The sequence below is a fragment of the Crocodylus porosus genome, unplaced genomic scaffold (assembly GCF_001723895.1).
Source record: "Crocodylus porosus isolate Cpor-Errol unplaced genomic scaffold, CroPor_comp1, whole genome shotgun sequence".
Lineage (NCBI taxonomy): Eukaryota > Metazoa > Chordata > Crocodylia > Crocodylidae > Crocodylus > Crocodylus porosus.
Window position 1 is genome coordinate 20,686,059 of NW_017728928.1, and position 22,428 is coordinate 20,708,486.

The 22,428-nt window shown below is 43.7% G+C and overlaps 1 protein-coding gene across 4 annotated transcripts in view; it reads right to left on the reverse strand.

Moving 5' to 3' along the window:
- Window positions 1-22,428, reverse strand: part of NDEL1 (nudE neurodevelopment protein 1 like 1) — a 56,835-nt gene that overhangs the window by 14,581 nt on the left and 19,826 nt on the right. For all 4 annotated transcript variants that reach the window (XR_002102452.1, XR_002102453.1, XM_019542772.1 and 1 more), the window contains 6 exons: window positions 21,361-21,459; window positions 19,517-19,670; window positions 16,181-16,329; window positions 6,697-6,833; window positions 2,513-2,686; window positions 168-259 (listed from right to left, as the gene is read on the reverse strand). Coding sequence is in view for 2 of the 4 variants with exons in the window: in XM_019542772.1 (XP_019398317.1) it covers window positions 168-259; window positions 2,513-2,686; window positions 6,697-6,833; window positions 16,181-16,329; window positions 19,517-19,670; window positions 21,361-21,446 (792 nt within the window). In the remaining 2 variants the exon portion in view is untranslated. The remainder of the gene's footprint in view (window positions 1-167; window positions 260-2,512; window positions 2,687-6,696; window positions 6,834-16,180; window positions 16,330-19,516; window positions 19,671-21,360; window positions 21,460-22,428) is intronic.

The window sequence follows — 22,428 nt, forward strand, 5'->3', positions numbered from 1 at the left end:
TCTTACTCTTTACCCAATATTAACCAAGCATGATTTGGAAGAGATTCCTAAGAAACTAAAAGTAAGGCTACAGAGAGGAATGGCTCTGGGCTTTTTCCATTTCTCCAAGAACCAAAGCTCAACTCTAACATATCAGAAATGCAAGTACTATAAAACAAAGTGCTTACCCCGACTTTCCGTAACAAATCCCCCACAATGTTGAGTGCGGATATTCTAGCAGAAGGAGTTAAGGGACTGGTACCAAACCCATTCGGTATAGCTGCAAACACAAATTTATTTTGTTAGATGCTTCAATACACTTAAATTTTAAGTGCTGTATCAAAGGAAGAAATAAAAAATTCCATTGTAAACACTTCGTGTGGCTAGTCCACAATAAAACACTCACTATGTCACAGACAGCCTTAGGAGGAGAGCCTAATTTATATCAGCTGAATCTATGCACGGGGTTATACGCACTCCTCAACTATGGGGCTAATGCACTATCCACCCCTTCCCAGAGTTGTACATTGAAATGTATTTTCTTTTTATTAAAAAAAATGATTTATTAGTCCTTGTAACAGAAAACAGCCTTCTCCATGGGTCAGGGATATACACCAATGCAGTGCTATCACCAGGGTCACTGACAGATGTTCAAATAATGGTGCGATGGGTTCTGATCCATGATCCCAACAACCACAACTTGTTCCATGTCACACATGCATGTCAGAAGTTGTGACTGGGGATCAGATCCCAGATCACACCCTATTGTTGGTGCAAGAGAAGCCCAGGATCATGATCCCAGGTTCCCCCTGCTCCAAGAAGTAGCAAGCAGGATGGTCAGTGTGCCCATGGCTGGGAATGCCAGTCACCTGATCAGCAGTCCCAGCCCTGAGACGACACTAGAGTCTTTCAAGACTCCAGTGTACTCCCAGGGCTGGGAGTGGCAGTCAGCTGATTGGCACTCCCAGCTGCAGGAATACACCAAAGCCCTTCCAAACTCTACTGCACTCCCAAAGCTGGAAGCACCAATCAGCTGACCAATGCTGGCCACACATTCAATTTAAGGCATGATGGAGGCCAGCCAAAAAATTATTACTGATATTTTGCATGATAACTTTGTGGCTGATTACTAAGGCTGTGCGAAGCTTTGGGTGCTAATTTAATTCAGAGGAGATTCGGCCCAATTCGGTGGCCAAATCTCAAAATCCGAATTGAATCAGGGGACCAACAAAAAACTGTTAAGCAGGGGACGGGGGAGGGGAAGGGAGGCTGAAGTGGGGAGGGGACCATGGGGGGACCTCTGCCAGGCTCCATTCCCTGCCTGCTCCCCCAGGCCCCACAACCACTCCTCCCATCTCCCCCCACAGCTCCCAGCCCTTTAAAAAAAAAGCCCAGACTCACCAGGTGCAATGGGGGGCAGTGGTGATCCCCCCACTGCATGGGGGGCTCTACCACGAGTCCCCTGATCCCCTCCTGCTTCCCCAGCTCCCCCCCCCACTATGGCTGCCCCACCTGCCCCATCTCTGGCCGTTTAAGAAAAAAAAACCCGGTGTCATCAGCTGTTCCAGCAGCCTCAGAGCTTCTGAGGGCTCATGCAGAGCCCTCACATGGCGTGGGGCAGTGGGAGGCAGCAGAGATCGCCCCCTCGCCAGGCAGCACTCAGTGTGTCAGGGCTTTTTTTTTTTCCCCAAGTGCCAGAGCTGGGGCAGGCGGGCAGCCATTGCCAGGGCTGGGAGAGCGGGTGGGGGATGGGCCTGTGTGATTCGGAGATTGGGCAGCAACTGAATCTCCAAATCAGATTCAGCCGAATTGATTTGGGACAGGGATTCAAATCACCTAACTGAATCACTGTCCCCCAAATCGGCCAAATCCAAATCCGAAGCAAATACTAGCTGCTTCGCATAGGCCTATTGATTACTTATTTTATCACACCATTAACTGCATTAACACATGGTCGGGCTACTTTGTTAATCATGTCTTAAGTATAACCTCTGCCAGGGGCCCAGAGATCTGCAGAGGAAACAGTTACTCAGAGATGCACACTATTTCCACGTATCTTGATAATCCAGGTAAATATAAGGCCCAGACTGTCAGCATTATTACTTATTTCAATGATGGTCAAGTTAGCAGAAACATCAAGGAATCACACTTATCAGACTATCCCTAACTTTTAAAGTGCTCTTTGCACCATTTTTCATTTGTGCCAATCTGAAGTGCATGGACTAGACAAGCAGGTTTAAAAAAAGAATCAAAAATCAAATGCAGCAGCAAACGAAATCCCACACCAAAGGCTATCTTGATTCAATTTTGTAATTCAACAAGTCTCCACACCTTAGTTTTCTTAAATTGCCACAGAAATTCTAGAGTGTTGCCAGAACCACAGGGTTTAGGAAAAGTTTGCTGCAAAATGCTCAGGGCTTATGCAATTCTCAGTTTATTCAAGACCCCACTGTGAAAACAGAGCTGGTGTTAGTGCTGTTTGTCAGGAAACAGCTTCCTGCCCCTAGATAATCGCAGAAGCTACACAGCATACCTTTTGGGGAAGGAAAGCTATTTTCTGATCCTTTTCCAACAGGCGTGGCTGGCAGAGACAGAGATGCCTGGACAGCTGAATCCATCTTTTCACAGTCTAGAGTTGGAGAACTAGGAGCAGACTTCCTAGTAACTTCCTGCTGCCTTTCCCGTACTGCTAACTCTTGTCGTAAGTCTGGAGATTTGAAAGGGGGAAAAAAACAAATATTTCAATTAATGGCTTGATTCATTCTAAAATAAACCCATTGTGCTCATCTGCAGATGTACACACACAACGTTCTTAAACCAAACTGATATTAACTCCTGAAGACCAAGCTGAAAGGAGACTCAATCTTCAGAAAGGCTGTGAATGTAACGTAAACATGCTTTAAAGATCAAAGAGTGGGAACAAACAAGCTTTGGGCTATGCAGTGAAGGTCAACAGGTCCTGGCTTTTCAGAAAATGAGGTAAGGGAAACTGTGGACTTACCAACGAAAGTGTATGTTGTGTAGGTCTAGAGACTGTACACAAAAATAAGTCAGCTGGCCCACTGCCATGCCAAGACAGGGAAAAGGGAGCTTCTCAAGCAAGTTAGACTCAAATTGTGCAAAGTATTATAGGTCAATATCAGCATCTTCCATCAGAAGTGACCAGGTAGCCAGTAATCTTCACAGTACCAGCAGAATATGCTCCTCACAGAAAATCATAAGAGTCCAATTGGCTAAAACAAGATCATCCCTATGCAAAGCATCCTATACAAACCATTATCTAAACTCTACATAAGATCACCCTCAGCCCTGCTGCAACATACACCTAACACCCTAACCGGCCACAGGTAAGGCAAGGAAAAAACAGCAGCCAACATCCTGCTTCTATAAAGGGTTGCCAATATACGCTCAAGAAATCTCAGGAAGAGAGCCATGTCCCCTGCTACAGAGGAAGGCAAAAAACCCCACAGTCCATTCCAATCTGACCATGGGGTAAAATTCCTTCATGACTCCAAATATGGCCATTGGTCTCACCCTGAGCAGAGGGGCAAGACATTCTAGCCAGAAACCTCCAGCTTTGGTCCCAGTGGAAGCATTGGCACACCCCCGTCAAAGTCCCAAGCCTTGGCTGAAGCCAACATCCATTGCCTCTGAAGAATGCTCAAAACTACGCTGACACATGTAGCAGACAGGGGACATCCAGGCAACCAGCAAAGCCCAGAAGCATGGGAATACCCATGGCAGAACACAGGCATAGCTACACCTAGATCATCCCTGATCAGTAGCTGTCCAACCACTTCTTGAACACTTCCAGTGAAAAAGAGTCCACAACTTGCGCAGGAAGTCTATTCAACTGCCTCAGGATTCTAACAGCGAAGAAGATTTTTCCAGATATCCAATCTAAATGTATTTTTCTGCAACTTCAAGCAACTGGTCCATGTCATACTCTGTAGCAAGGGAGAAAAGGTGCTTTTCCCTCCTCTTTAAGGCAGCCCTTCAAGTATTTGAAGTCTGTGCTCACGTCTGTTCTTAAGTGCCTTTTCTGCAAGCTGAACAGGTCTAGCTCCTTCAGCCTCCCCTCATATGACCTGGTCTCCAAGCCCTTTATCATCTCTGTTACCCACCTCCAGGCCCTTTCTAACTTCTCTGTGTCCTTTTTAAAACGGGCCGCCCAGAACTTCACACAATACTCCAGATGAGGTTTGTCCAGTGCCAAGTAGAGAGGCACTGTCACCATCCGTGTCTTGCACCTCATACATCCCCCCATCGCAAAACCACATTGGCCTTTCATGTGGCTGCAGACTCAGTATGAGTCTGTGATCTATAAAGACTCCCAAGTCCTTCTCCATAGCGCTGCTATACAGCAAGGTGTCACCCTTTTTATATCCGTGTTTTTGATTATTCCTCCTGAAGTGTAGGTCCTTGTATTTTTCCACATTAAACTTCATCCTGTTAGCTGTAGCCCAACTTTATAATCCATCAAGATACTTCTGAACTGTGCTTGCACCCTCCAATGTGTTTGCAATCCTTCCCAGTTTTCTGTCACTTGCAAACTTGCTCAAGAAGTTTCCTATGCCAGCATCCAAATCATTAATAAACATGTTGAACAGCACTGGGCCCAGCACAGACCCCTGCATGACTCCACTTGAAACCTCCTGCCATATTGACATGGACCTGTTCATTATTCCCTTTTGCTTGAGTCTATTGAGACAGTTATCTATCCACCTTATACTAGTTTTATCTAGCCCATGTTTCTCCAATTTCTTTATGAGACGGTCATGTGGGACCTTGCCAAGAGCCTTGCTGAAGTCCAGATATACTATATCCACACCATTCCCTTTATCCACCCAAGTACTTATTTCGACATGATTTATTTTTCAGAAATCCATGCTGACTGCTTGTGATTACCCCTTCCTCCTCCAGATCCATGGCCAACATGGATAAGTAAAAGGGAACCTACATTCTAGCATCAATAGTAGCGCCATGTAGATTGTATTATAAAGTTTCCTTGGACGTCACAAAGGCATTGACAAGTCTGTGCCATGGATCACATGGAGAGCTGGATGCAGTTATCACCCCAAACACAAAAGCACTTCCAACTACTAACTCCAGCTGTGACTCTGAAAGTGGTAGATGATCATTTTAGGTTGGAATTCAGGAAGTTTCTAATCATCAGAACAGTGATGTTTTGGAGCAGCTGTCCAACAGGAACAATGTAGGAAAAGCCTGCCTCCTCCCCCTCTCCCCCACCCAACACACATACATTTTTAAGTGAGTTCAATAGGTTTATGAATTAAATTATATCATGTTATTGCCTACAACAGGAGAGGTCTCAACTCTGGCCCAGGAGGTCCTTTCCAAACCTATGTTCCCGAGTACTGATGAGGGTACTCATATAGCCCATTTTCTACTCAGTGTCCTGAAATCCCCATACAGAATAGGTAGCATCACCTAAATAACTAATGCCTTTCGCTATGGTCTAGGATACACATCTGTCTCACTCTTTTGATGAGCTGCCTTATTTTTCCTCTGTCACAGCCTTAGGGTACTTCTAACAATCTTAACAGAAAATGCTTGGGTTTCTAATGCTCTCACTCCTGTTATAAAGCTACACACAAACACACTTAAAGAGAGGTGTGGGAAGAACTTTGAAATTATACATCTAACTTTCTACATTATCTCACAAATTATTTTTGCTTGCTGCTCATAAAAATGAGTTTCTTTTATTTTAATGATGCTAAAACTTTCTGAATTATTGAACTACAAAACCAGAAGGACCTCTTGTTGATCATTCAGATACTTCTGAAGATTTGTCCCCTAAATTTACATACTTTATAAATATCATCTTTATGACTAGTGTTATTGAAATTTGCTAATTGCATGTAATATTTACTACTCCTTTTTATTCTTTTTTGTCAGTTCTGTGTCTCTATACATTATGTGTAGATTATATTGCTATACAGATACATACTTATAGTATGTATGCATCTCTCTCTAGATATAGCAATATACATACAGTACAGAAGTAATTTACTGCTGTTGGGCATCGATTTCTGAACCAAGTGTCCCCATTAATCAGGCTATCAGTTGTCACTTATGAGATAATTTAGTTTTATCTGGCCTTTAGTAATGTCTTTCCTTGAACCTTCTTTGCAAAACTCTTTTGCAAATTCCTGGTTCACTGATGGTAGCCTAGAATGCATCATTCTCTGGTATCATTAATCCCACAAGTCTCATTGCAATCCTTTCTGAGATATCTTCAATAAATCAGGCACTTCCTAAGAGGATTAGAGAGAGCTGAAAAGAATCCTCAAAGGACAGCTAATATTGATTTCCAAGTAAAATGCCGATCTTCTTCCCAAGAGCACATGCAACGCCTGGTCAGCAGGAATATTTGGAATACAGATCTGGCCTTAACTCAGTTTTCATGTGTGATTTGCATTTCACCTGTAGTGCTTACATTTAACACACAAAAAAAGGCCTGAGTGGTTCTCATTATTTTTGTCTACTTATCAGCTGAGATTTTTCTCCCCCTCAACTGTAAAAGAAATATTAATAGCAAATGTTAAGCATATGATTTCTAACATTTAAGGTTTGTATAACACAACCGACTTGAGTCCCACGGCGCTGGGCTTTATACAAACATATAAGTTTTAGTTGTCTCTGTTAACAAGGGAACAATGCGTTAAGCCATAAAATCAATCCAACAAATGGTACCTCTTGCTTCGTCCTTTAACCTCTGTACAGAAACTAGCAATGATTCTTTGTCATCCAGCTCACTTTCTAAAAATGCATTTCTTTCAATAGCCTGGTTCAGTCTTTGTTCAAAGTCTTCCAGTGAAACTATTGTTGCCCTAGAAACAAAATCCAGAATATTAGGGTCTTCAGCTTAGCTGTCAAAGAACATTTAAAAGTATAATAGAGGAAAAAGGTTAGCAGCGTCTAGTTTCAAATTCAATGCTTGAGAGCTCTAGTAATTCACCCTGGAAATAACTTTTCAGAACCAAAGAAGTGAGGTGTGTAGGCTGAACAGGACAACACTCTAGCAACTGGACTCCCAGAAGCATAAAGGAAAACAGATGAGCTAGAGCTGATATCTATGCTCTGCCATTGCCTTGGCCAGAAATAGATTTTAAAAAGCTCTGTTTAGGGCCAGTCAATGCTGTACTGTACATTAGTATCAGAAGCAGCTGCAGGGTACTGCCTCCATACTCCAAGCAGCTGACAGCCCAAGGAGCTAAGGCAAGTATGGAACCCCAATTCGGCAAGTTGAGCACTTAAGCATATTTGTTTTGTTTTTTATTTGATTTATATGCTGCCTACCAAGGCTCAGGGCAGCTCAGGACTAACAAAATGTGCTTTTAAATGTACTGTATGTCAGCTGACTGACAAGGCTCAGGGCAGCTTACAGTAAAAACAAGTCATAAAAACAGATAAAATATTACATACAATACTAAGTGATAAAACATTTCCCAAACAATACACCAGAACTTAACCCCACCTAGTAAAAACCTGCTCACAAAGGAGGTCTTAAAATGTTCCCAAAAGATGTCCAGGTTCAGGCTCATGATGAGCCTTAAAGGGGAGGGAATTCCAAAGCTGAGGATCAATTCCTGAGAATGATCTCCTATATATTTTTGCTGGACAATGGTGCAGATGGAAGTTGCAGGAGGTTGCTCTCAGTGGACCTTGGGGATTGTGATGGAACATAAAGAGTCACTTGCTCCCTTAAGTATGTAGAACCCAGACTGCTTGCGACCAGTACACTGAATCGCGCCCAGAAAGCTACTGGAAGCCAGTGCAGACTCTGGAGAACTGGAGTAATGTGCTCCTGGTGAACCAAACTGTGGGAAATACCCTACTGGACCAAAGAGAAAGGCACACAAAGGCATGAACTCAAAATGAGGAAGGCCACTTGCAGGTAGAAGGCCTGTGAGTGGAGATCCTGCATCCAGTACGGAAGTCCTGCCCCAATCCCCAAGGAAACAAGGGTAGGCTCAACAGTATCAGGCCACAGACTTGGAAATAGAAGAGGATCCTCTCCAGGATGTAGTACCAAGCCAAGAGAAAGGGGAACTCTTGAGCTGCTTTGTGTGTGGACAGCCAGGCCGCTGGCACAAGGATTGCCCATAGACGGACTGCAGTGAGGTGCAAACAGGGATTTCTGAGGTCCAGTGACAGACCCCAAAGCAGAGAGCCTATCTGGTCCCCATGAAGATGGGACACCCAAGTCCCGGGCCTAGCAGATTCAGGCTCTGGACAAACACTTGCTCCTGGGCAGCTCTTAGACCCTGCTTAGCTATCAATCATGGAGTGTATATATATGATCTGAATCTACACCTATCTGACCACAGAGGCACAGGTGTTGGTTGGGGGCCAGAGTGCAGAGCTGACAGCAGCAACGATTAGCCACCTCTCCAACCTAGGAGTGGTGAGCTGGGACTGAGGCTCACTGACCTAGTTGTTATGCCTGGCAGCAGAAAGTAGGCAGCATCTAAGTACTCAGGATTATCCTAAGGATCAACTAGAGGTGATATTTCCCTTTGACCTAGCGGTGTGGACACCAGTCAATACCATGCCAAAAATGCCAAAGAATCAGAGACGCCCTTAGTAGCGGAGTGTTGCAGAGGGTTGCCTAATAAGAGGCAGGGCAGAGTTGGGGTACAATGTGAACTGGGTGACCCCAGAGAATATTCCACAGACCCAGGCTTATTGGGCAGTGAGGCTTATGGGAAATTGTGCCCATGGGAGAAATGTCTCAACCCCAGAAATAGGATGTGCTCCTACTGTATCTACTGTTTGCTATCCACATGGTTCCACATCCTCCACAGGGTTCTCTCCATTTGAACTTTTGTATAGTTCTCAGGATTCCCAGAACTTTTGTAATAGTTCTCCAGACTCCTGAGCAAGGGAATTTTGCAAGTATCCCTGCATTAAATCTGCCAGTATCCCTTCATTTGTTCCAAGATGTATTATACCTGTCTTCATGAGTCCTGGCAGGCATAGGGCACAAAAATCACAGAATGTCATCCAGTTTACTCTCAGGCAGCAGGAACTACTGGATCTAGTGGAAACATTTGCACAGGAGAACTTCAGGACTGCACAGCAGACGCAAGAGCAGCATTACAAGAATGCACAACTGCAGGTCTATCAGCCTGTTGATCACGTCCTGCTGTTGCTCCCCTCCTTGAAAAGTAAATTCTTTGCTAAATGAGATCATGAGGCAAGTTGAAGGTATGGATTATGTAGCATATCTGGTAGGAAGACAGCAAGGGTCCCATATATATTATGTAAATCTCCTGGCAAGCCTGAGAAGTGCTAAACATCTCAACTGTTTTATCAGCAAATACTGGAAATGTGGGGGGGAAAAAGCAACTGAATTCCTGTCAGTGAGGTTGCTCTAAGGGGAAACTTGTCCACAGTTTGCCAAAGCCCTATAGATGGAGTTTCCACATGTGTTTAAAACCTAAGGAGGACTTCCCTGGTTAACTGTAAGATGGACCTGACAACAGGGTGTTCCTATCCACAAGCAATTCTTCCATATACCCTAGTGACTCCAGAAAACAGTAAAGAAGGAAGTACAGAGTATGCTAGAGACATGGGGGTGACTGAGGAGTCATCAAGTGAATGATAGAGCTCAATTGTTTTTTCTAGTTTGGCAACCAGCACAATTTGGTTTTGCATTCATTTTAATAAACTGAATGTGGTGTTGAAGACTGATGTCTACCCTATGGCCTCAACTGATGAACTGTTGCAACAACTGGGGAAAAGGCAAACATGTATGCATGTATGTGTGTGTGTGTATAAACATATACAAATCAACCTTGGATTTAATGAAAGGATACTGGCAAACTTCCTTTGCTGAGAAGACCTGAGAACTAAGAGTATTCACAACACCTTGGGGACTGCATCAATGTAGAACCCTCCCCTTCAGGCACCAGGGCACCCCACCACATTGCAGCAGCTAATGGATAAAGTACAACGGCCATGTTGGGAACAACCTGCAGAATATCCTGTGTAAGCTGAGCAGTAAGCAAAGAGCAGTTGATGTGGGATAAGTAGCTCAGGTGTGGGACTGCCTTGAAGAGGCTTTTCTCTGTGCTAGTGACTTAGGGGGCCTGACTGCTGCTAGAGCAGCAGTTCCCAAACCGTGGGTCACAAATGGGGTTGCAGGGGTGAGGGGCTCTGGGTTGGGAGTGAGGGACCATCATGCTGAGGAAATGGAACCATAAATGGGGTCATGCTGAGGAAAAGTTTGAGAAGCACTGAGCTAGAGGGTTTGCCTCATGCCTAGTGTGTGTTTGTGGTCTATTTTTTTTTCTTCTCTCTCTTTTTTTTCTTTTCTTCCCCCTCTGGAGTGACTAAGTAGCAGGGCTTGCTCTGTATGGGGTTGGTTTAGGTAATAGTCAGCCTTATAAAAAGGCACCCCCCAGAGACCCACGTGAGCAGCAAACAGAGGGCAGATTAACAGGGAGTGGTGGGGGGAGGTGGTAAGAGAGACAGAAAAAGGAGACAGAGAGAGAGAGAACAAGAACATGTGTGCCCGTGGGTAAGGGTCCTGGCGTGGTGTTCGGTATATAGAGTCTCGTCTCATCTGTCTGTCTGTCTCCCCCTTAGAGCAGGGGTGGGCAATTATTTCGGGCAGAGGGCCACTTACAGAGTTTTGGCAAGTCATTGAGGGCCACATGACAGGCAGCCAGGGGCAGATAAATATTAATTTTCTAAAATATTCAGGGGCCACACGGGCCGGATAGAATGGCCTGGAGGGCCACATCTTGCCCTCGGGCTGCATTTTGCCTGGCCCTGCCTTAGAACATAGGTGTTCTCCAGGGAGCAAAGGGGGCATAAATGGTCATCTGTTGCAACCTGCATGGGATGTGCCATGTTCATGGTCCTCCCAGAGGGTTAGGCGCACTTTGTCCACACCAAGTCTAAGCTGGTATCTGCCCTGGAGAAGATTCAAAGATCAGAAGGAAGAGCATCCATGCTGCATTGCATCAAGGACCAAGAAGATTATTTGGACAAGCATTATGAGTGGCTGGTAATGGAAAGGGGAAAGGGCAATGAGGAACAGTAGCAGCACGCAATTTACTCAAAGAAGGAGGGTCCCAGAGTTGAAGAGCAGCAGACTGAAGTCAGCAACCACTTTCAAGCACCCTGCAGTGGAACTGCTGAGGAAAAGGCAGAGGAAAGGACGCAATCTGCAGGCATGAGTCAGAAAACAGCCTCACCGGCAGGAAGTGCAAGGCCCCGCAGGTGAGGTCTCCAGGACCACTGCACCAAGGGAGAAGAGAAAAGTGGTGGTGGTAGGCGACTCCTTTCTGCAGGGCATCAACTGGCTAGCCAATAAAGAGAGCTCTGAACTAGGTTCTGCAGGTGAGGGATGAACTAAACCTTCTAGTAACAAAGCACACAATCCAGACGACTCAAAAAGACTCAAAGAAGCAGCTTAACTCTGGGAAAGGGCCAGAAAGCTACAGCACTGCAACAAGTGGTGCTAAAGGGAAGCGAGTACGTCAAAATGCAAAATACGCCCAACGCACATATACAAAAACAAAAAGCATGAGGAATAAAAATAAGATGAGTGGAAAGTTACAGCCTGTGAAAAAAACTATGATCTGACAAGCATCACCAAGACCTGGTGGGACAGCTCTTATGACTGGAATGTCAAAGTTTACACTGTTTCTGAAGGACGGGGTTAGCAGAAAAGGTGGCGGTGTTGCCTTTATGTCACAAACACATACACTTGTTGCCTGGTTCAGTGATACAGCAATGCAGAATGCATTTGGGTGAAGATAAAAGATGAAAGATGTGGCAAAATAATGGTGGGGATTTATTATAGGCCATCTGATCAAGAAGAGAAGGTGGATGATGCACTCTTCAAGCAGGAGACAAATCTATTCAAAAGCTATGGGATGGTACTGATGGGACACTTCAATTCTCCAGACATATGCTGGAAAAACAACGCAGCCAAACATAAAATGTAAAGCCAGTTCCTAACTTGTGTAGAGGACAAATTTCTGTTCCACTAAGTAGAGGATTATCTATCTGGATCTTGCCCAGGGAAGAATTGGTGGAGGATGCAAGGGTGATGGGGAACTTGGAAGGAAGCGATCACAATACGATATAATTCCAGATATTTAGACAGGGAAAGCATGAGGTTAGCAAAATTAGGACACTAGATTTCAAAAAGGCCGATTTCATTCGACTCAAGGAGTTAATAGTCATGGTGTCATGGGAGGATAGATTAAAGGATAATGGCACCCAGGAAGGCTAGTGGCTTCTAAGGGGCACAGTAGTGGAAGACCACCTAGAAACAGTCCCAACACAGTCTCCTTCTTTGACAAATTAAGTGCTTGGGTGGATGAAGGGAATGTTGAGGACATCGTTATCTGGACTTTAACAAGACTTTGGACAAAGTCCCGCATGACTACATTATAAACAAACTGGAGAAATGTAGGCTAGACAAAACTACTACAAGGTGGATAGATAACTGCCTCAGAAGCCACAAGCAAAGAGAAATTATTAATGGATCCATATCTGAATAGGCAGAAGGTTTCAAGTAGAGCCACGCAGCAGTCTATCATGGGCCCAGTGCTGTTCAACATATTTATTAACAATTTGGATGCTGGCATAGAAAGCTCCTCGAGCAAGTTTGCAGATGACATGAAACTGGGAAGGACTACATTGGTGGATATAAGAGCAATTCAGAAGGATCTCGACAGATTGGAAAACTGGGCTAGAGCTAATAGGATGAAGTTTAATGCAGAAAAATACAAGGACCTACACTTCAGGAGGAATAATCAAAAACACAAATATAAAATGGGTGACACACCTTACTGTATAGCAGCACTGTGGAGAAGGACTTGGGAGTCTTGGCAGATCACAGACTCAGTACGACTCTGCAGTGTGATGCAGCCGCACAGAAAGTGAATGAGGTTTTGAGGTGCATCAACAGAAGCATCAGGTACAAGGCATGGGAGGTAATAGTGCCTCTCTACTCAGCACCACTTAGGTCTCATGTGAAGTATTGTGTGCAGTTCTGGGCTTCACATTTTAAAAAGGACATGGAGAAGTTAGAGAGGGTCCAGAGACAGGCAACAAATATGATAAAAGGGTTTGGAAAGCAAGTCATATGAAGAGAGCTAGACATGTTCAGCTTGCATAAAGGTGCTTAAAAAGGGATGTGATAGCAGTGTTCAAATTCTTGAAAGGCTGCCATAAAAATGAGGGAAATCACTTTCTCTCTTGCTGTAGAGAAGAGAACACAGACCAATGGCTTGAAGTTGCAACGAAGTAAGTTTGGACTAAATATCTTCTTTGCTGTTAGAATCATGAGGCAGTGGAATAGACTGCCTTGGCAAAGGGAAGGGACTGATGGACTCTCCACCACTGGAGGTGCTCAAGAAAAGGTTGGACAGCCCTTGATCTAGGCGTAGATATGCCTGTTCTCTACTATGAGTATTTCCCATGTTTCTGGGCTTTGCTGGTTGCCTGCATGCCCCTGTCTGCTCCATGTATCAGGGTGTTTTTGAGCCTCCCTCAGTGACACTGGGTGTTGGCTACAGCCAAGGCTGGGGACTACCACTGGGGCGTGCCAATGCTCTTGCTGGGACCAAAGCCAGAGGTTCCTGGCTAGAGGTTTTTGCCACTCCACTCATGGTCAGACCGATCACCATATTTGGGGTCAGGAAAAAATGTTACCCTATGGGGGTTTGGACTGTGGGGGTTTTTGTCTTCATCTGCAACAAGGGGCATGGGCCTCTTGAGCATATATTAAAATTTCATAGAAGCAGGACATTGGCTGCTGTAGTTCCCCTGCTTGCTGTACCTGTGGCAGGCTAGGGGGTTAGGTCTGTGTTGTGTCAGTGTTGATAGTAGTCTTACGTAAAGTTTAAATTATGGATTGTATGGGATGGTTTGGATAGGGATGATCTTGCTTCAGGCAAGGGTTGGACTAGATGACCTCTGGAGGTCCCTTCCAGCCCTACTTCTCTGTGATTCTATGACTGTATGATGTGGCAGTGTTCATCAGGACCCAGAAAGAACATCTTCAGTGGGTCAGAGCAGTGCTACAGTGACTTTAGTGAATCCAGCAAAATGTTAGGACACCAAATATTTGAGGTGTACAGTAAGCAATGGTGATATCAAGCCCTTGTTGATAAAAATAAAGGCCTTGATAAAGTATCCCGTACCCAAGACAAAAAGGCAAAGTAGGTAGCACACTTGTCACAGCACACTGTGAATGACAATTTCTGAGCACAGACAACTCTGATTTATCAGGCCATTCATTACATAGAACAGTGCCATCAGGTCGCACTTCATGGGTGCAATGGCAACGAAGAAGAAAAGCCTCCCCACTGCCGCCGCTGCCACAACATAGTCATTTAAAATTGCTCTTTGGCACAATAAATTGCCTTTGGCACAAGACAAGAGTCATTTGCACTCTAAATGCCTTCCCTCTCACTTCACATATAACTATCTTTAAGCATGCAAGGTGTTCTACTGATTTCAAAAGGATGGTTCATAGGTTTCAAAAATTAACCATAGGTTAAGTCTTTTCATGAAGAAGAGTCAGGCTATTCTATCAGACGCTTGTTTCTGCTGCCATAGAAGTCAATGACAAAATTCCTTTTCATTTAAACAGAAGCATGATCTGTTTGTTACTATTCAAACAGGGCATATCTAGAGCAGATTGGTAGCTTTGTGTGCTTCTTATCCAGGACATGGTCATTCCCTGCAGTCAACCAGAGTAGTATGCAAGGAAAAAAGCAAATGATAGGGCTTGTTTTATTTACATGAGACTGCGTGAAGTACCTTTGTACTTCAAAGAAGCTTTGTCCTAGAGTAATGGCTTTCAACCAGGGTGCTGCAGTTCCCCAGGGTCCTATAAGAACCAACCAGGGGTGCTGTGCCACTGCTAGCATGTGGTGAATCTGCCAGGCACCCTGGTTTTCAGGAACCATGTTGGAGCTGAACTGAGAAGCAGCTGCAGCAGAAAGGCATGCCTGCCTGCATAACATGATGCAAGCAGGCGCACTGCTTCTGCTGCATCTCTTCCCAGTTTGGCTCCAAAGCACCTCCTGAAAGCTGAGGTGCACGGTACAGTTCTATCTGGTGGCAGCAGCATCAGTTGCCACGGGATGAAAGTGTATGATGTGCCTCAGTTTCCAAGAGACACACCTGAGCCAAACCAGGAAGAGCTGCAGCAGAAGTGGCACACCTACCTTTATAACATAATACAGGCAAGTGCACCTTTCTGCTGCAGCCGCTTATTTCCTCTCTGATGTGCCTCCTGAAAACCAAGGTGTGTGATGGAATTTCACCCTGCACCCAGTGGTGGGAATGACCGCACCACAGCACCCACTTGGCTGGCCCCCCTCCACCCTCCCTGGCCTCATGCGTCCTCTTGCATACCCTGTCCCTTCCACCCCATCAGCACCTTCTATGTGCTGTGTGTACAGCTGAGCACTTCATCCCAGTTGGCTGGATGTCCCCAGACTATCCATTACGGCATCAGGGCTGGAGTTCAAGAGGGATCACCCTGGGGTAACTCAAATCAGAACTTGGCCCAGTGGCTCCCAATCCCCACCGGTGACTGGAAGTTTATGGACTCCATGATTGGGCTGGTAGCAAACGTGCACAGGGCCAGGCAGAACTAGGGAAGCACTCCCTGTCAGCAATCTGAAGGGATGAATATAATAACAGCATATTAATTAATATTTCTATTATAATATTCATATTAATTATTCAGTGCAGTGCTGCTAAATTCTAACAAGTTTTGGAGGAGTGCTTTGAGTGACAAAGGTTGAGAAACACTGTTCTAGAAGGATCACATGGCTGCCATAAGAACCACTTGGCTATTAAAAATGTAAAACTTGGTATGCTGACGGGGCTTGTTTGAGGAGTTATTTTTACGCTCCATCCTTTTCTTCTGGAAGACCACAAAGTCAGCTGGAAATTACTGCTTTTGTTTCTCATTTGTTTTTACAGTAACTATATGAATCACTTTAGACTCCTCTTATACTTATTGCTGTATTATAGGCATAATAATTTACTGAGGTGAACTGCAACAGACATCTGACATCAAGCGTCTTTCCTTAAGATTACCTAATCAATCTAGATCCACTATTGTTTATAGTATATAAGTGGTCAGACTTAGCAACAGTCAAAGTGAGATAACAGGTTTCCAGGAATTCACCTCTTTGCACGCTCTAGGTCATCATTGGCCTGTTCCAGTTCCCTTACGTATTTGTGCAGTTGGTCTTTAATGGCTCGTGTTTGACTCAGGTCATCTTCCAATAATGACACTTGCTTGTAACTTTGTGCATATTGGTGTTCAAGTTTCTCCTGAAAATAAGAGGGGAAACTATATTAATATAATTAAAATGCACCTTTCTAGAGTCAAGTCAGTAGTTAAACAGGACAAATAAGGTAACTCACTAGCGCCAATCATCTCACTTGAGATTGCTAGCAGTAGCAAGAAGGAACATAAATATTAGTAAGAATACTTCCTAGACATTAGAACTGGACACCATAAAATAGAAAAAGCCAATGTTGCAAAAAGCACAAATACAGTCAGCAAACGTCTGGCTGTTCTTTAAGGAGCATATCAACTGTTCTGAAGAGTTGGCAATGACAGGTCCCTTTAGGCCTTTAAATCCAAGTGGCCAGATGAGAGTCTGACTGTACCATCAGGCTGTGACTGGAACTGGCTCAAAATCTGGCCTGTTAGCAAAAATGAGAGATACTGGTCATTGTTACTAAGCCTCCTAACTACATAGGACAAATCAAACTACCTTGTAACTTAAGACCTTTTCCTGAAAAACTACAGAAAATTAACTGTTGACTAAGCTCGCTCCAGAAAATTGAAAATACATCTATCTTGGATCCTGTCCTGCCCAATAGGGAAGGACTGGTAGAGGATATGAAGATGATGGGAAACTTGGGAGGAAGGAGTCTTGATATGACAGAATTCCAAATCGTGAGACAGCATACAGGCAATGGAAAAAAGGGCAGGTCACCAAGGAAACATACCAGAAAATAGCAAGAACCTGCAGAGACAAAAATCAGGAAGGTAAAGATAAAGAATGAGCTGCACCCAGTGAGGGAGGATAAAGACAACAAGAAGCAGTCCTGTAAGTATGCTGGTCAGAAAAGAAAGAAAAAGAAGCTGTGGGTCCACTGTTAACTAGCCAAGGAGAACTCTTGCCAGAAGATGCAAGAAAGGTGGAGCTACTCAACAGCTAATTTGCCTGTCTTCACAAAAAATGTAAGCTTCAACCATACAACAGACAAAGGATTATTTGGATAAGGAAGGGGACAAGCTGAGGGAGAAGATAACAAGAGAGACAGTTAGAGAGCTTTTGATGAGTCTGAATGAAGTCAAGTCAGCAGGACCTGAAAAACTTCATCCCAGGGTGCTGAAAGAACTGGCAAAGGAAATTCTGGAGCCCTTGGCAATAATCTTTATAAAGTCATGGGAGATAGGCCAGGTAACAGAGGATAGGAAAACAGGCCAACATAGTGCCCCTTTATTAAAAAGGCAAAAAAGAAACTACAGATCAATTACCTTCTTTTCAATACCCAGAAAGTTATTGAAGCATATCCTAAGAAAGTCCATTTGGAAGCATCTGGAGGAGAGGCTGATCACAAGCAGCCAGCACAGATTTTCTAAGATAAATAGTGTCAAACAGATTTGATCTCCTCCTTTGACAAAGTAACTCCTTAGGTGGTTGAAAGGAATTCTGTAGATATGGTGTATCTGGACTTCAGCAAGGCTTTTGACAAGGTCTTACATGACTCTCTCAAAGTAACTGAAGAAATGTGTGCTAGACATAACTGCTATGAGGTGGACAGACAACTGGCTCAATAACTACAGCAAAGGGTATTTATAAATGGATTCATGTCAGAATGGCAGGAGGCAGGAGTCCCACAGGAAGTCTGGCCTGGGCCCACTGCTGTTCAATCATACAAGGATTTGTATGCTAGAACAGAGAGCTTACTTAACAAATTTGTAAATGGCATATAACCGAGAAGGACTGCAAACACACTGGAGACTGGGACCACAATTCAGAAGGATCCTGACACACTGGAAAGCTGGGCTGGAGCTAACAGGATGAAGTTCAATGCTGACAAATGCTAGGTTGGGAAGAAGAATCAAAAACACAAATACAAAACAGGTGACACCTGGCTGGATGGCAGCACTATAGAAAGTGATCTGGGAGTTTTGGTAGATCACAGGCTCGACATAAGCCTACAGCGTGATGTAGATGCACAAAAAACAAATGCAGTTTTAGGATGTATCAATAGAAGCATTAAGTGCAAGACACAGAAGTTTCCATTTGGCACTGGTTAGGCCTCATGTAGACTACTGTGTGCAGTTTAAAAGGATGTGGAGAAGTTAGAGAGGGTCCAGAGGCTTCCCTTCTTCCTGCTAGGTGTGTCATGGTCCTTCTAGGATCTTCTAAACATATAAACTAACTAGTGCTCTGTAGTTGCAGGGCACTGGCACTGCCCATCTTCCCTGATTTTATCAGCACATTATAGGGTATCTTGATATACTCTGGGTATTATGCCTTGCAGTGTGAGGCTCAATCAGCTGATCAGGACTCCCAGTCACATGAGTGCAGGGAGTCAAGCTTGCCATTTGCCAGTGAGGAAGAGATCTGCATTGTGCTCCCCCCGACCAGCAATATGGTGCAGTGGTATCTGACGCTCAGTCCCACAGTCATACTTCCTGCCATGCATCTGTGGCATGGCAAGAAGCACAACTATCAGGATCCCACATCAGATCCCACTGCAACTTTAACGTCTGTTAAGGGCCACTAACTCATATTCCAGTGCAATTTACAGGTTTCCCTCAATTTATGCAGTACATGCATTCCCGAAAAACTGTGCATAAACTGAAATCGCATAAAGGGAAGCCAGTTTACAATGTGAAAAATAAGGATACATTCCCATGGCGGTGAAGGAGGGAGGGAGGAAGGAGGCGACTAGGCAGTGAGGGAGGGAGGTGTGCAGCTGATACCCACCATGGTTGTGGACAGATGAAACCTATACTGCACAATGTACACTGGTTAAGTTTTACCCTGATTCTTTCACAGATCTTTCTTCACTGAATGGGATAATGTTACCCTAGTTCAGGGGGTTGTTTTTACCTGTATGCTTTTTTTACCCTGATTATAAAAAGGCCTTACGAAGCCAGCCGTTGCAGGTCTCAGAGAATCCTTATGCAAGAGAAACTAAACACCAAACTCAGAATCAAGGAATCCTGAATACTCTACCTCTTATTACATGATCAAGAAACAGAGCAAATTCCTCCAGGAATTTCCTCAACCTGTCAAGTAGCTGGTAAGTACCTGGCCTTGAATGAAAATAAATGCTATATTTAAGACTGGATTTCAAATGGATTACTCGTCTCTCTCTACTCTCCAGATGTGGAAAAAATTACCAATACTTGTGCAGGCAAGACAATCTAACACAGGACTATACATGAGCATCTAAAACATGTCCACAAGAACAAGTCATTCCATACCTTTAATGTTTCTACTTCGTATTTCAGTCTTTGGTTATCTGCCTGCAAGTCTCTATTCCTCTGTTCAGCCTGCACTAGCTGGGCCTCCAATTCTGCTTCCAATTCTCTGCTTCCCTCCTGGAATTCAGCCAGCTCTTCCCGGGCCTCCTGGAAACTGTAAGGAGAGGATTTATATCAGTCATAGATCTAGTTCATCAAGGAATAACAAAACTATTTGTTATTCTCTAGAGATAGCAGGCCCAACCAACATTTCTTCATGTGGCCGGACTCATTTAAACAGTGACCGTTTAAAAAGGAAGAAAAACTTTGAAAGATAGGAGTTACGTTAAGCTTGGCAATTGAAACTTCATTATTATGCATTAAACAAGCAACTGTATTAAATCCAATTCCATGAACTAAGTTTATTAAAAGGGTGCCTTAGAGCAGTGATTCCCAATCAAAGTACCATGGCATCCTGGGATGCCTTGAGATCCTTCACAACATAAACCCAGAGATTTCAAATAGAAATCCATAGTGTTAAAATGTTCTGACCCACTGAGGTCTTTTTGAGTTCTTTGCAACAGGAGTTTTGCTCTTTTCTGTAGTCAAAACATGAGTGAAAAGTAAAAACCAGCATTTTCTGAGGGGTGCCTTGAATCTAAAAAGGCTGAGAACCACTACCTTAGAGTCCAACACTCCCTGTATTCCTCATTACATTTCACAGCTAGTATTTATTAAACAGTTTCACAGTCCTGCTATTAGCCACTGAGTAAGTACAAAGTTGAATTTAATCTGGTGTTGACTGAAAAGCAGTTTAGCAGTCCATAAGTATACATCTACATCACTGGAACATTTCAAATTTACATTCAAACCTCAATTTTTTTTCTGAAACATTGAGATTATTAAGCACTTAGGCAGGAAGCCAGCACATACTTACCTTATACCACTGCAGGGTATTAAATTGCTAAAAGTAGCCACTCAGCATACTCCGTGTACTAAGTCCGCATCTGCCCTGAATTTAAGAGCTCAGCTCTTAGCAAGCAGTAAAAACTACACAGGAAATTAAACTATGAAAGGTATAGAAAGCAAAGCTGTCGCTGACTCCACAAGGTGCAATTTTCCGACACCAAAGAATGGCTCGGGAGATGTCAGGTCCTTTCAGATTCTCCCTCTGAAATATGCCAGTTCTGTACACAGACAGCAAAATGTCTTCTAGACTCTGATGTGCCTCTCATAACTGGAGAAAGTTTTGCTTGTTGTATCCCCAGCATACACAAGAGAAACACAGAACAGGAAGAAAATGCTCCATTGAAAAGCAAACAGAATTCCTCAGAATTTCTATTAGCTTCAATGGTCATTAAAAGAAATCCATAGACTTGGATCAGTAGGAGTCTCCAACAGAATTCAGGCAAGCTGGAGTCCAATTAAAAAAAAAGCCCCTAGAATTCTTAAAGGAGAGAGAGCGAGACTCCAAAGTTAAGCTTCATACCAGTAACTACTTCAAGGAGCATAAAGGAATTGGTAAGCTAAAAGCATAGGACAGCAGCAGCATTCGAATGATAAAATGTCCTATTGTTATCTGAGGCAACACTTAGACAATACAGAGATGAAAAATAATAACAGAAGTTCCTACTGAAACAGGCTACAAACCACAGCTTAGGGTTCACAGGGTGGTAATGCCAGGCATGACACTGTCAGGTCCAAGCAGCTGGATTTTCATTCACTGATCTACCCATTTCAAAGTTGAAAATGCAGAAATTCATGTTGATATCTGAGGCATCAAAGTATAACCCTTGGAGAGAGTCTCAGCTGTGTTCTGTCCATTTAACCCAGTAGTAAGAATTGTTGTTAAAGCAAAACAATACCTTTGTTTGTACTTAAAGGAAAGCTCTTTCCAGTACGCAGTTTCCTCCTTTGGACTTGAAAAAGTTGGGATTTCTTCACTGTCCATGATCAATTTAAACCTGCAAAATGCAAACACAAAGAGACAAATAAGATGCTACTCTGGGACTGCTGCTAAATTCTGGGGTTCATTATTGTGGCTTTCCCCGAGTTTCTGCCTTTCTGAGAAATGTATATGAATTCAGCTTTCATGAAAGTAACACTAACAATAGAGAGGATGACTGCATCTGCAAAAGAAAGCAACATACCTGCTATTCCAGTTCACAAGAGAGGGGTATAGCAGTTTGTGATCCAAATATACAGAAACCAAAAAAAACCCCACTCCAACTCTACAAAGTATTAGTAGCATCACACACTTGATTAGGATTTATTTCAACAAGGGCGGCCACATCTACATGAGACACTGACTGTGCAGTAGCCCATGTGGCAGGAAGCATGATGTGACACCGCTGTGAAAGTCATGAGCTACTGCACAGTCAGCATCATGAAGCCATTCCTTGGTCATGTACTACTTGTTTATACAAGTACTAAATAACTGCGCAGTCGGCGTCTCATGTAGATGTGGCTACCGTCTACTCTTATGAGGATTACTCTTAAAATTAGCAGTCCTCACAATTTACATTTTCATCCATTTAAAATAGGTATTAAAAAGGTATTTTTTAATGTTAGCAACACACTCATTAATACAAGTTAAAATTCCCATTAGGGTAACAAGAGGCAGACACTTTGAGCTTAGCTATCCAGCTATGCTATACAAGCAGGGAATTCAAGCCCTATCCAGGTTTTGCTTTGAACTAAAATTTTGCCTATAGAGAAGGAAGTGACCAAAACATTTTCATTCCCTCAGTCCTCTCAAGTGAATGAGAAGTGGGCAGAAAAATCTAGAGTTGCTATATGATTAAGCAGACCATCACAGAACAGTATTTAAAAGTGGTGGTAAAGTCAGGTTGTAGCTGTGATGGTCCAGGAAATACACAAGGCAAGAATGTTTGTGGGTGGTATCTTTTATGCGGCCAACAGCATTACTGGGA